This window comes from Hippoglossus hippoglossus, chromosome 3 (assembly GCF_009819705.1).
Source record: "Hippoglossus hippoglossus isolate fHipHip1 chromosome 3, fHipHip1.pri, whole genome shotgun sequence".
In the NCBI taxonomy this organism is placed as follows: domain Eukaryota; kingdom Metazoa; phylum Chordata; class Actinopteri; order Pleuronectiformes; family Pleuronectidae; genus Hippoglossus; species Hippoglossus hippoglossus.
Window position 1 is genome coordinate 7322244 of NC_047153.1, and position 13232 is coordinate 7335475.

At 43.3% G+C, this 13232-nt stretch overlaps 1 protein-coding gene across 2 annotated transcripts in view; it reads left to right on the plus strand.

The window, feature by feature from the left end:
- The window catches only part of fbn1 (fibrillin 1), a 60750-nt gene that overhangs the window by 12096 nt on the left and 35422 nt on the right, over positions 1-13232 (plus strand). For both annotated transcript variants that reach the window (XM_034573514.1, XM_034573524.1), the window contains exons 8-26: positions 1064-1189; positions 2311-2436; positions 3709-3861; positions 3957-4241; positions 4887-5039; positions 5134-5253; positions 5346-5471; positions 6525-6647; positions 7939-8061; positions 9323-9475; positions 10044-10097; positions 10239-10364; positions 10518-10643; positions 10775-10894; positions 11274-11411; positions 11498-11548; positions 11666-11791; positions 11876-12103; positions 12186-12311. In XM_034573514.1, the coding sequence (XP_034429405.1) occupies positions 1064-1189; positions 2311-2436; positions 3709-3861; positions 3957-4241; positions 4887-5039; positions 5134-5253; positions 5346-5471; positions 6525-6647; positions 7939-8061; positions 9323-9475; positions 10044-10097; positions 10239-10364; positions 10518-10643; positions 10775-10894; positions 11274-11411; positions 11498-11548; positions 11666-11791; positions 11876-12103; positions 12186-12311 (2583 nt within the window). The remainder of the gene's footprint in view (positions 1-1063; positions 1190-2310; positions 2437-3708; positions 3862-3956; positions 4242-4886; positions 5040-5133; positions 5254-5345; positions 5472-6524; positions 6648-7938; positions 8062-9322; positions 9476-10043; positions 10098-10238; positions 10365-10517; positions 10644-10774; positions 10895-11273; positions 11412-11497; positions 11549-11665; positions 11792-11875; positions 12104-12185; positions 12312-13232) is intronic.

Genomic DNA, 13232 nt, shown 5'->3' on the forward strand with positions numbered 1-13232 from the left:
CAGAGGATTAGTTCTAATTGGGTTAAATTGGGGTGGGTGGCAGTGCCTCCCACATGTGTATGGAATGCCCACGGACACCCGCTGCGGCGCGACTGTCAGAGTCAGTAACACGGGTCAGTGGCGGTGCCACGTGGGAGAGCTCATTTCTGGTAAGGCGGCCCTCTGCCTGCCGGCTCCAGACCCAACAACATCAGAACCTCTGCAGGGGAGGCAGACCTGAGCCAGGACCCCAAGGAACATGGAGTTTTCAGCCTGAGACCTAAGTTTTAAGCTGTCAAATTCATTAAATGCATTTAACGTAATCATTAATGTAACTCACAAAGTCACAGTCAAGGTTTTTCTCTAAAACCTGTTGGAGAGATGGATTACAGAGCGGATCCAGTGCTGTAATGGTGTCATAGTGTCCCTCCTCTGCAAGAAAATATTCATATACATGCTGAACAACTACAAACCAGTCTTTGACTATAGTCCTTTCTGTATTTTCCTCTCTCTCTCTTCTCTTCCTCGGTCGACATCGCCTTCAATTTCTGTTCCTCCTGCAAAAGACATTATTCTCTCTCTTTCCCTTTTCCCTCATCGTTCTGTTGATCGCAGGAAAGTCACGAGCAAACTGTTAGAACAAATGGTCTGGATTTATCTAGAGCTTCTCTCGTCTTGATGACCACTCAAAGGACTTTACAGAACTGTTTTGTGACGCACACACTTTCTCTATCATACATCACTTACACACTACTGGCACAGCCGTCAGGGACAATGTGGGGTTCAACATCTTGCCCAAGGACACTTCGGCAGGTGGAATGGGGGGGACTGGGACTGAACCGCTGACCCTTTAGTTAGTGGGGTTACCCGCTCCACCTCCTGAGACACACCCACCCCCAAACAGAGTTAATTCAAACCAATGCATGTGCACGATTTGTCTGTTTATATTCATGTCTGTGTCTGAGTGTATTTTATCATCTCAGTGTCATTTCTCTTCTTTTCTAAATGAAAGGAATCAGTGTGTTAATGTGTGTGTGTGTGTGTGTCAGGGTCTGTCCATTGATCGTATGCTCTGTATGTACAGATGTGGACGAGTGCCAGGCCATCCCTGGCATCTGTGCGGGAGGAAACTGTATCAACACAGTGGGATCCTTTGAATGTAAATGTCCCGCCGGGCACAAGTTCCACGAGGTCACACAGAAATGTGAAGGTAAGAATCACGCTCGCTGTATAACTGTGACGAGTCTTAACTTTCAGTGTCGGGCCTGAATGACAGAGCAGACCTCATAACTTTATTTTAAAATGTCCTAATTGACAATGTGAAAGTAGAGTTGAAAGCCACATCTGTCTGGCTGTGGTTCACTTCACCTCGGTCGCGGTACTTTGATTATTACTTAGTGGGGAAAGACCACACATAAGCCACTTTGCCACTTTAGTTTAATTAAAACAGAAGTAGCACTCAGCTTTCTCCCAGTAATTCTCTCTATAACACTTAATTGTGAGGTTTGGAACAAACGCTGTTTTCACTTGTTTTTTCTCTCTGTATATGTGTCAACACGAGACTGAGTAACTTTTAAGGAAGAAATAACACATATTTGAGTAATTAATTGCACAACTGCTTGTTTTGCTGCTACAACCATAACATTGCCTGGTTTGACCTCACTGGGTTTTTTTTAACTCTTCTCCACTTATACCCCTGTTACATGAGTTAGGCAGTTAAAATAAGGTTAAAAACAGCTTCTCATGCAGGTAAATCCATCCACAATATACATCAGGAGAGTAACATGCAGTTTTGAAGATATATCGTACTTTATAACTATGGCCACTGAATGTTTTTTAATGTTTGACTGAAAACTGTTTAATAAAATCCTTCTCTCTGCAGCACTTTTGTTTTTCCAGAAATAAAAACACGCACTTAGCCTGCAAAAAAATATTGTCTCATTAGGATATGGTTATTATGACAACTTCCAGACCAAGTTTAATGGTGGTGAGAACACACTGAGCAGGGTTTTTGTGGCACTCGCATGCACAGTGAAATATGTGTTATTTTATGCCCAGACGTAATTGCAGGAAAACTTCTATTCTGTGTTAAAGACATTTTTTTTATTTTTTTTGCATGGGGACGTTCACAAGGTGGTTAACGGTGCTAAGAGAAGAGCAGCCACAGAGGCCCCTGGCTTTAATACCCTGTGACAATGCTTTATTTCCATTGTCACTGCCAACGTGTGCTTGAGTCACCCTTGAAGCCTTTTTTAGTTCATTTGCTTTTTGTAACATAGACCTCTCCTCTCCTCTCCTCTCCTCTCCTCTCCTCTCCTCTCCTCTCCTCAGATCTGGACGAGTGTTCGAACATTCCAGGTCTATGCGGTATAGGTGAATGTTCTAATACCGCTGGTAGCTTCTTCTGCAAGTGTCCCCAGGGGTATCACTCCTCTTTGGACGGATCCAGGTGTATAGGTGAGTCCTCCTCCTCCTCCTCCTCCTCCTCCTCCTCCTCCTCCTCCTCCTCCTCCTCCTCCGTCATCCTCTGTGTCACTCTTCTCCAAAAGAAATAACAACCGCATTCCTTTTGCTTTGGTTCATTGTTCCTAGGACAGGTAAAATATGAGACAAAAAGTGCAGCCTCATTCTCTTTCCTCTTTCCACCACATTTTGGTTCTTCTCTCTTCATGGCTGGCTCTTAAAGCAGAAAGAACTCAAATCTGTCCAACATTCCAGCTGGTAGTATTTAGGTCAGCAGTCACTTGCTTGTTTCTAGTTCCACAACAACGAGATATATTCTCCTCAAACTGAGGAGGGCACATGACAAGAGAGGAAAGATCCTCCTGAGCTCAGGTGACCTCGATTTTAAGATCATGGTTGATTCCTTCTTTCAGTTTGTGATAACAGTTTGTGCATGTGTGTCGTTGTACACATCCTGGTAGGTTCATAACAGCTTATGCACACACACACACACACACACACACACACACACACACACACACACACACACACACACACACACACACACACACACACACACACACACACACACACACACACACAAAAACCCTCCAAGCTTGCAAGTCCAGTTCAGTCTGACCCCAAACAGACCAGGGAGAAATTTTGGTCAGCATAATTTCATTAGATGTACACACTCACATGCAAAGACACACACATTCACACACAAATGCATGCAAACACAAGCTCACATCATTACCCCCTCAGGAGAGGATGTTTGTGAGGAAGGAATGTCTGAGTGTCTCGTTCCAGAAAACTGTTTCGCCAAACATTTTAGTTTCTTTCCCATGCAGCAACACTCAGGCTTAGCATCAACTTCCAACCCTCAAAGGGGCCAACTGTTTCTCCTCCAACCAGCTCGAGCTTTTTCTGACATGTTGTCAAACTCCACCGAGCAGGCAGTAGTGTAGCATGTCAGCTCGTCCGTGTGAATGCGCTGGACGGGCTGGGTGTGCAACAAAACATGATATATCTATGTTAATAGGGAACCTGAGTAGCAGTCATGCTGGTGCACTGGGCCAGAAACTGCAGGATATAGGAAAGGTTTCTCAAAAAAATAGGAAGCGATGACTTGGAAATGGATTTCAGTTTCCAAATGACGGAAAATCTGAAGCAACAACGACTGTTTGATTGTAGTTTTGCCAGTTTGCTCAATAAGCAGACGACACATGCAGTGTTCCATACAGGACAGTGAGTTAAACTGACCGCATGCTGTTTTGTTTCCCACAGATGCTCGCGGTGGCTACTGCTACTCTGGTGTGCTGAATGGGCGCTGCGCCAATCAAAACTCGCAGCTGCTGACCAAAATGCAGTGCTGCTGTGACAGTGGACGCTGCTGGTCTGACGGCTCCACGCCTGAGATGTGCCCCGTTCGTGCAACAGGTGGAATCTCTCACCATCACATGGCCTCAACTATGTGTCTCCATGTGTCCACACAGGCTCAACCCTCTGTTGTTTTTCCAATGTTCTCATTTTAGAAGAGTACCAGAAACTGTGTTTCCAGATACCTGATGGGAACGGCGGAGTGCCGGTACCTGGTCGTGTCCCAGGGAGTCCCAACCTACCCAGCATCTACCCAGTTCCATATCCTGGCCAAACTCCTGGCCAGATACCTGGAGTTATCCCTGGTCAAATTCCCGTCCAGGTTCCAGGACAAGGACCGGGTCAGATTCCAATACAATATCCAGGACCATATCCAGGCCCATATCCAGGACAATATCCAATACTATTTCCAGGACATTTACCGATACAGCCTCCGCCAGGTATACTTTTACTGCAAGCTGTGTTTGTTTCACTTGTTCACACTCTCGAAAAGAAAGACAAAGTTGTTATGTTCCACAATAACATGCAACTAGTACTGGAGATGATTTAATGTCTGAGTCAGGGGATGTGCAACGCTCCACCTCCCACCCAACTTGTTTTGCTATGTTCAAAATCTCAGTTTTGAGCAACAACAACCCACATGCTCCATTTAATGAGCTGCATGTTAATGATGGAAAACATGACCCAGTACTGCTTGTTTCATTTGGGTGTGGCTGTGGAGATATTAAACAACATGTGCAGAAAATGTCTAAAAGGAAGCATCCGTATACATTTGCAGACTGAAGTCAAGAGTTTAAATAACAATATGTGAAATTTTCCATGATGAAATTGAAAAAGTAAGTAGGGCTTAGCAGAGCCTCTTGGAAATAAGAAAATCAAACAACCTTTAACCTTTAATCATATGGTATTTAACTTTTATACTGAGATGTTTTCCATTTCCAATACTACTCAGCTTGAACTACTGCATGGACATTTGCAGTAAATGTGTCTAACTGTGGTCCTATGGTCAACATGATGCTGAATGATCCAATGAAGGCAGATGCTTTGGATTTTTCATCATATGATTTTACTGTTGTTTTCATCAGGTCCTGCTATCATCCAAACCCAGAACATCACCAACATGTGCCAGGCCTACCGCAACCTCTGCCTGAATGGCAGGTGCATCCCCATGCCGGGCATTGGGTATCGCTGTGAGTGCAACATGGGGTTCAGTTTGGATGGAAGGGGAGAGTGCGTCGGTAAGTTTGAAACAGAACGAGAATCAATTTTTTTCTTAATATGGTTCGTGACAGTGCGGAAGGTTTTTTGAGCATCATGTTTTTTTCGCTCCAGATGACGATGAGTGTGAGAGAAACCCATGTGCACATGGAGAGTGTGTGAACACGCCCGGGTCTTACATCTGTCAGTGTCCTGTTGGATTCCAGACCACTGCCACCAGGACAGAGTGCCGAGGTCACACACACACAGACACACACACACAGATGCTCACACACAATATAAGATGATGCATGTGTTTACTGTGCTTTCTGTTTTGTCTGTGCCAGATCTGGATGAGTGTGTGGCCAACGGTCGTATCTGCAACAATGGCCGCTGTGTGAATACTGAGGGCAGCTTCCACTGTGTCTGCAATGCTGGATTTGAAATTACAGCAGATGGCAAAAACTGTCAAGGTTTGTTAATTTCTGGCATTTGCATTAATGCTGCAGAGACATATTCAAAGGGTGTTTCTCTGTCATAACCACAGGATGAGTAATTTCTTTGTTAAATATTCCTTGGATCTGTTGGAGGTGGTGATTAAATTCTCTCTCCTTTGTAATTGTAATCCTAGTTTTCATCCTGCCTTCCATTGAGTCATTTTGGAACTGCTATAAACACTTTTGATTTCTGAAGGGGTGGCACCATCAATTTTTACAAACCTGCACTCCTGTATCTATCAAAAACGACTCAATTTTAGCACGTTTCACAAACAGCAAAGTCACTGAGTCACAACATCTTCACCACTGGCTATTTCTGTCTTTCTGTGATAAATTTTGTATGTATTTTTCGAATTCAGTGTCAGTCGTGACAGTTTATCTGAGGGGAAGTAAAGGGGTCAAAGGTGGTGTCGTGGTGGTTTTCACAATAAAATAAATCCTTGCAGCTGACAATGCTTCAATTGAGTTGATTTAGATTTTAAAAATCACCTGGATTTCTGATACCTCAAAAACATACTTAAGTTATCACCCGCTGCACATCTGCATTTTCTTAATTTTTACCCATATCAGGTAATTTATATAAATATATTTGATACCTGTTATGAAACTTTTTAATGGAGAACCATAACGCAGGACTGTCATTGTACAAACTAGTTTTGATTCAGCAAAACCCTTATACTTTTTCTTGTCTCTTATATTTATTACACATGAATGAACCTTCTGCCAGAGAGTGTATAAAAAGACTCAGATCTAGTTTTATAGAGTTGGCTGTTCAAACAGAAGTATTTTTAGTCCAGCACTTCTGATTCCTGTCTTAGCTTCGCATTTCTTTGATGGAATTGATTCTCTGACAACACACATAACACCCATGCAATTATTTGACAGTGAGTTATCAATTGTGAAATACACGACTGTCATTGACTGAAGTTTGACAATAGAAGTTTGAGAAATGTCTCGTGAACTCACAGTTTGTGGGTGTTAACCAGCATATGTTTCTCGGTCCATCAATTTGTTTCTGTTCGTCCACAGACCAGGACGAGTGTCTGATCAGGAACATGTGTCTCAATGGACTGTGCATCAACGAGGACGGCAGCTTCAAGTGCATCTGCAAACCTGGATTCCTCCTTGACAGCAGTGGACGCATGTGTGTAGGTGTGTTTGTCGCAGCAGCGCAGCTCTACATTGTCACGCTCCCTGGTTACATCACCAGTGTATATACTGTATGCTTCATTTCGGTCGTTCTTTTCACCCACATTTGCAGCTAATTTGAAAGGTGGCTACTTCTCTGGCATGTTAGTGGTGCTGTTATGTGAGTCTCTGCACACAGGGCAAAAATCCCCCTAAAAGCCTTGGAAAAATTCCTCAGCATCGTGGCAGGCCAGCTGGACATGTGGATATTCGGGGCCCGCCTATTCTAAAATTCTCGCAGGCAGCTTTTCCTAAACTTGTCCAATGCGAGAAGAAAAAAGGGAAAGCAGCGTCCTCCTGGAAACCATGTTGCAATAACAGAGCTTCGGTTTGATAATAACACAAAACTTTCAAGTTGATCTCCACCTCTAATACACAGGTTGTGGTTTCCGTTGCTTTTCAAGTTTGTTTGTCTGGATTTCAGCAGGATAACTCAAAAGTTACTGACCTGATTTCTGTAAAAGTTTGTGGAAGGGTGGGGTCTGACCCAAGGAAGCTTCCAATAAATTTTGGAGCAGATTTGGACAAACAGGTGGATCCGGGAATTATTTTTCACTTTCTTTTAACATGGTAAAAAAAGGGTGTTGTCCTCTCTGACCACCCTTCTCGTGTCTTGCCTGACACTTTCAGATGTATGGAACAGTAAAACCAACATCAGACCTCAGTTTACATTGATGTAATGTTGAGGATGGGTCCCATAAATCTCCAACTAGCCAACAAAGTCTCTTCAGTGTGTAACCGACAGCGATTCTCCTCCCCCTTGACTCCAGATACAGACGTTTGATCTCAGGGACACTGACCTGGTTCAGTCACGGCAGAATAAATAAACACGAGAGTCGGGTGTGGGTGAAGTGTGCTGATGTATGCAGTCATTAATGAAATGTGTAGTCTGAAGGGGCCCTGGGACCTCATTGTCTCTATCTACAGTCTGTCTGTAGAACACACACCCAGACAGAACACACACACACATACACACACACAGTTATGCGTGCATGCCATATCGCTGTTTACGCTCATTATGATAATTATTATAATACGCTGATGGGATTAAGGGGCGGGAGAAGAATGTTTTTCTTAGTTGAGGTCATACAATTAAGACTGTACAGCAGTTTGGGCTTTTTAATGAATCAGGTGCCTGAAGATCAACCACCACTTTAGCAAGATAACGGTTTGTTCTAATGGATTCTTGCCTTTTACTGTTCATTTTGTGAAGGGAAATGAATGGAGAAATCATTTTTGCCGTATCTGTTTCTAGACATCGATGAGTGCGAGACTCCAGGCATGTGCATGAACGGCCACTGCGTCAACACGGAGGGATCTTTCCGCTGCGAGTGTATGGCCGGGATGGCGGTGGGCCTGGACGGACGAGTCTGTGTCGGTGAGTAAATGGAGCTGTAGTTTTGTTTCCAGGAGCGGCTCGTGTGTTTGTTTTGGATACCGTGGCACACAGACATCTCACACCAATCTCAGCACAAGAACAACACACTCCTTAGGTGGAGGTAGCTCAGTGGCCATGTATTTTTGCTTCAGGAGTTACCAAAGCCAACACAGACACCATTTATTTTGGTGTCTGGCATTTGTCCCTCTGTTTCAGTCTGGCGGCAGAATCTTTGAAAGTGTTCAGCTGCTGCACACAGAAGATAAAAATTCACTTTCAGTTTTATTTTCCTGAAATTTTCTGGAGGGGCTGAATCTGAGGACACAAATGTCTGAGTCGGTTTGACACGTAAAAGACAAAGTTGTCAATCTCGGAAAGACAACGAGATTCGAGACCTTTTGCCGAAAAGGTTTGGCCGACGCTGGCATCGATGTGCTGTGAACAAAAACACTAAGCTTTCCACAGCGTAATGTAGATCTTACATCCTGCCTCCTGCATCCTGCGCTCTCTACCCAGACGCCAGCCCTCGCCTGAACGTTCCGAACATTTACCTGTTCTTGTTATTTCGTCTGACCTGGACAATCTCCTGCTGCGTTTTAACATATGTGAAAGGCAAAGTCCAGAAAGTGTCTGTAGCCCATTTTACAGAGTTCATGTCTGTAAACAACTTTAGGTTTGGAGTACATCTTCTTTTACAGTGATAGAACAATTAATCACTATCTAAACATTAAGATAAAGATCTAAACGCTTGTCCCACTTTTTTAAGCCAGCACATTTTAACCCGAACAAACACAATGAAAAAAGAAGCAAACCTGAATGAAGCGTAGAATGATGATGTCGTATTAAATCCTGTTACCTGTTGCAACCACATGCTCACTTTCATTCATGAGCATTTGTTGGTCAACACTGAAGAATGTTTTCCTGCCTCCTCCTGCTTCAGTCCCCTCCCCAGAATCCAGATCTGTTTATGACTTTATTTTCAACGTTCCCACATTTCCCCTGAAAGATGTTTCTTTGTGTGTTGTGTGGGAAGTATTGAAATGCTGTTATTCAGTCTGGCTGGGTTTTGAACAGGATGATATCAGTGCAGTAGAATGCCTCAAATCCCTGGATATTATGAGGAGAGAACAACCATTTGTTTTGCCAGTCTTGTTGTTTATTGGAGCTGCAGGCTCTCGCCTCTCTGTTTCGCTCTTTCTGTCTGGCTCTCGCCTCCTCTATGTTTCTCATCTGCTGTCTTGTCATGTTTTGTCCGAAACAGACACACATATGCGCAGTACGTGTTATGGTGGCTACAAGCGAGGACAGTGTGTACGGCCGTTATTCGGAGCCGTGACCAAGTCAGAGTGCTGCTGTGCCACCACAGAGTACGCCTACGGGGAGCCCTGCCAGCCCTGCCCGCCACAAAGCTCTGGTATGGATGTTCTAATCACTCCACCCTTTACACATGTGGAGCCACCTCATACTGCCTGACATGCACACACACAAACACACACTCAAACACACACTCAAACACACACTTAAACACACTTAAACACACAATCAAACATAGCTTGCATTACATTTAAAACAAAACACACCTGTGAAAGTCAGGAGGACCAGATCAGACGCTGAGTCTTCTCTGACATATTGATTTCAGTATAATGATCGTGAGACATGACAGCCTCCTCACACACACACACACACACACACACACACACACACACACACACACACACACACACACACACACTGACGCTGCACTGACTCATTAGTCCTGCCAATTAAAGTTTCTGTATCAACAGACGTCAGAGCTGCACCACATTAAGGAGAAACTTTTATATACATCTTGGGTAATGAGAAAGTCTGGAAATGGATAATAACACGGTATAAATGACTTGCTTTGAGATTTCTGGGATTAAGGTAAATGTGATATTTTCTCAAACGCTGTTATTTCTTACTTTATCAATTTAACTGTGCTGTTTGTGCTGTTTTTGTTGCAGCTGAGTTCCTGGTACTCTGCCCCAACAGCATCGGCGTCACCGGCGATGGGAGAGGTAATGGCCACAAGGTTTTGTTTCTATTGGAATTCAAACACAGATTATGCGGAAACAAAACAGGGACACGTGAATTACAGGCAATCGTTATATTAATTTGTCTTTCTCTGATAATCAATGCGTTCATCTCTACCTTCTCAGATATTAACGAGTGCGCCCTCGACCCTGAAATGTGCCAGAATGGAGTGTGTGAGAATATGCTGAGGACGTACAAGTGCACCTGCAATGACGGTTTTGAAGTCGACCTGACAGGCAAAAATTGTGTCGGTAGGTGAAGTTTCATCTAATGTACTGAAGTTAAAGGCTTTGATATCATATGACAGTGTGAGGGAAGTCATCTGTGTGTGTGTGTGTGTGTGTGTGTGTGTGTGTGTGTGTGTGTGTGTGTGTGTGTGTGTGTGTGTGTGTGTGTTTCCTCAGACATCGACGAGTGTCTGATGAACAGGCTACTCTGTGATAACGGGCTGTGCAGGAACACACCAGGCAGTTTCACCTGCCAGTGTCCTAAAGGATACCGCTTCAATCCGGCAAGCGATGTCTGCGAGGGTCAGTGACACGTCCGTTCTGTCACACAGTACAGTCTCACTTCAGAACCGCATGGGTGATGTCAGACTGATGAGAGAAAAGCCCCTTTGAGAAAAGAATAAAAAGTTCATGTTTGTTTTTGTCTCCCACAGATGTGAATGAGTGTGAGTCCAGCCCCTGTATTAATGGGGAATGTATGAACAGCCAAGGGTCCTTTGTGTGTTTGTGCACAATGGGCAGTTCGTTGGACAGCTCTGCGCTGGAGTGTATCGGTAAGTGAACATTGTTTTGTTTTGGTTTTGATATAATTAGAAAAAAAGTTTTTTATTCAATGTAAAAATAAGTTTAAAAAAAACTTTGCAGCAACTTAGGGATCATTACATTAAACAGTGTGAGAAATTTGGGTTGAATATTCTTTAAATTTCAGAAAAATATTACAAATATTTTTAAAACGCTGCAAGATGTAAGTTGTGAAATATAGAGAAAACTTTTTTTTTCTCAGGCAAGTTCACCTCTGATAAGCCAATCAGCACTCTTATTATTATTAATATTATTATTAGAAGTAGTAGCAGTAGGGTTTTTTTCTCAATTATTTAAATATATTATATTGAATATCTGGTGATTCTACATTTTGTTAATCTTTTTAAACAGAGACAACAAAAAGCACCTGTTGGCTGAAAATAGTCAACAATCGCTGTGAGGTCAACATCAACGGGGCGACACTGAAGTCCCACTGCTGCTCCACACTGGGAGAGGCCTGGAACAGCCCGTGTGCCAAATGTGAAAAAGGTGAGATTATTAATTTGCATTATACACATTTGAGTATTTACCACATTCTAATCCATCTTGTGCCCCCCCCCCCCCCCCCTTTTCAGATCCAATCTGCGGGAAAGGTTTTTCTCGAGCAAGAGGAAATGTGTGCGAAGGTGAGTTCTGCCTCGATGCCACAGAGCTCTGGACATTCACACTTGCTTTGTGTTGGAAGAATATGAAACTCAGTTGGAGCTGCTGTTGACGTTGCTCTGTGTGTCCTCTGCTGTCAGATGTGGATGAATGTCAAGTGTTTCCTGGGGTGTGTATCAACGGCAAGTGCATCAACACACCAGGCTCCTTCTTCTGCCAGTGCCCTCCAGGAATGACTGTTGATGTCAGCGGCAGGACGTGTATTGGTGGGTATATAATATATAAATGTATATGTGAGTCAGTGTGTGGTGTTATGTGCGATTCTTTCTAACTGTCTCTGTGTCTTTCAGACCTGCGTACGGAGCAGTGTTACCTCACCCATGAGGACGAGCGCTGCGGGGCTCCCATCCCAGGGAAGCACCGTGTGGACGCCTGCTGCTGCTCCGTGGGCGTGGCCTGGGGCCCCGACTGCGACGAATGTCCAGAAAAGGGCGGTACCGACTATACACGGCTCTGTCCTCGGGGCCCAGGCTTCTCACACAGGGGGGACTTCATCAACGGCCGGCCCTTTCTAAAAGGTAGTGTCACGTCCAGAGACTGTGACGACCATGTGTTGTTTCAACTACTGTCTCTCACCTGTCCCTCTGCTCTATACCTCAGATATTAATGAATGCAGGATGATAAACACCCTGTGCTCGAATGGGAGGTGCAGAAACACCATCGGCAGCTTCCGCTGTCGCTGTGACAGCGGCTATGCCCTGGACTCTGATGAGCGGAATTGTACTGGTGAGTATTTCTGAAGGAATCAACAGTTTAACGATTAAGAGTCCAGGGCTTATTGTTACCTTTTGATTTGCCTTTATATACCACGTAAACATTTTGACCATACCATTGTTTGGTGTTAGTTTTTATTTTTCAGCACAACATTGCCTTTATGACCAGACAATGATTTTTTCACTTTGACAAAGTATATCAACATATTCGACCACAAAATACACAAAAAACATAAAACCCATTATGGTAAATTACATGTTTTTTTAAATTAAAAACCCACAAACCTGCTCAAGTTGAAAATGTACCTTCAGGTTGTAAATGTAAAAGATGTAATTGTAAAACTGATATAACATCAAACAATTTACACCTTTTAGAAGTAAAAAGCAGGTGTCGTCATAGACGTTTATATTCTTTTATAGCTTTGCAACTTGAACACGTATTTTTTTCAATTACTCAATCCAACAAAAATTATGAAGATATTGATTTAAATGCAACACCTGCATCATCTTATCTTGAGAACTTTTACTTGTGTGTAGAATATGATTTTTTACATTGGATTCATACGATCATGTACTGGGCCTATCAACACCAAACTAGAAACTCAACACTAAGTCAACACTTTCAACTGAAATAGAAACCGATGCTCCATGTGGCTCTGTGTTCACGCTGTGACGTCTTGAACCAGCCACTTGATTTGACCACAGCGGTGTGATTGACGACCCCGGGGGTAATTAGTCAATAAAATTAAAACTTTGGGCAAATTAGCGGCAATGATGGTTTCAATTCATCATAATCTAACATTTTATTGACTAAACAACAAACAGCTGATAAACTTTACAATGGTTGTTCAAGTTAGTCAAGATTTAGATTTTATTGCTCCGGTTGGAGCTGACAAACTTCCCCAGTTTCTATTTTCTGGTTGTAATGTTTTCA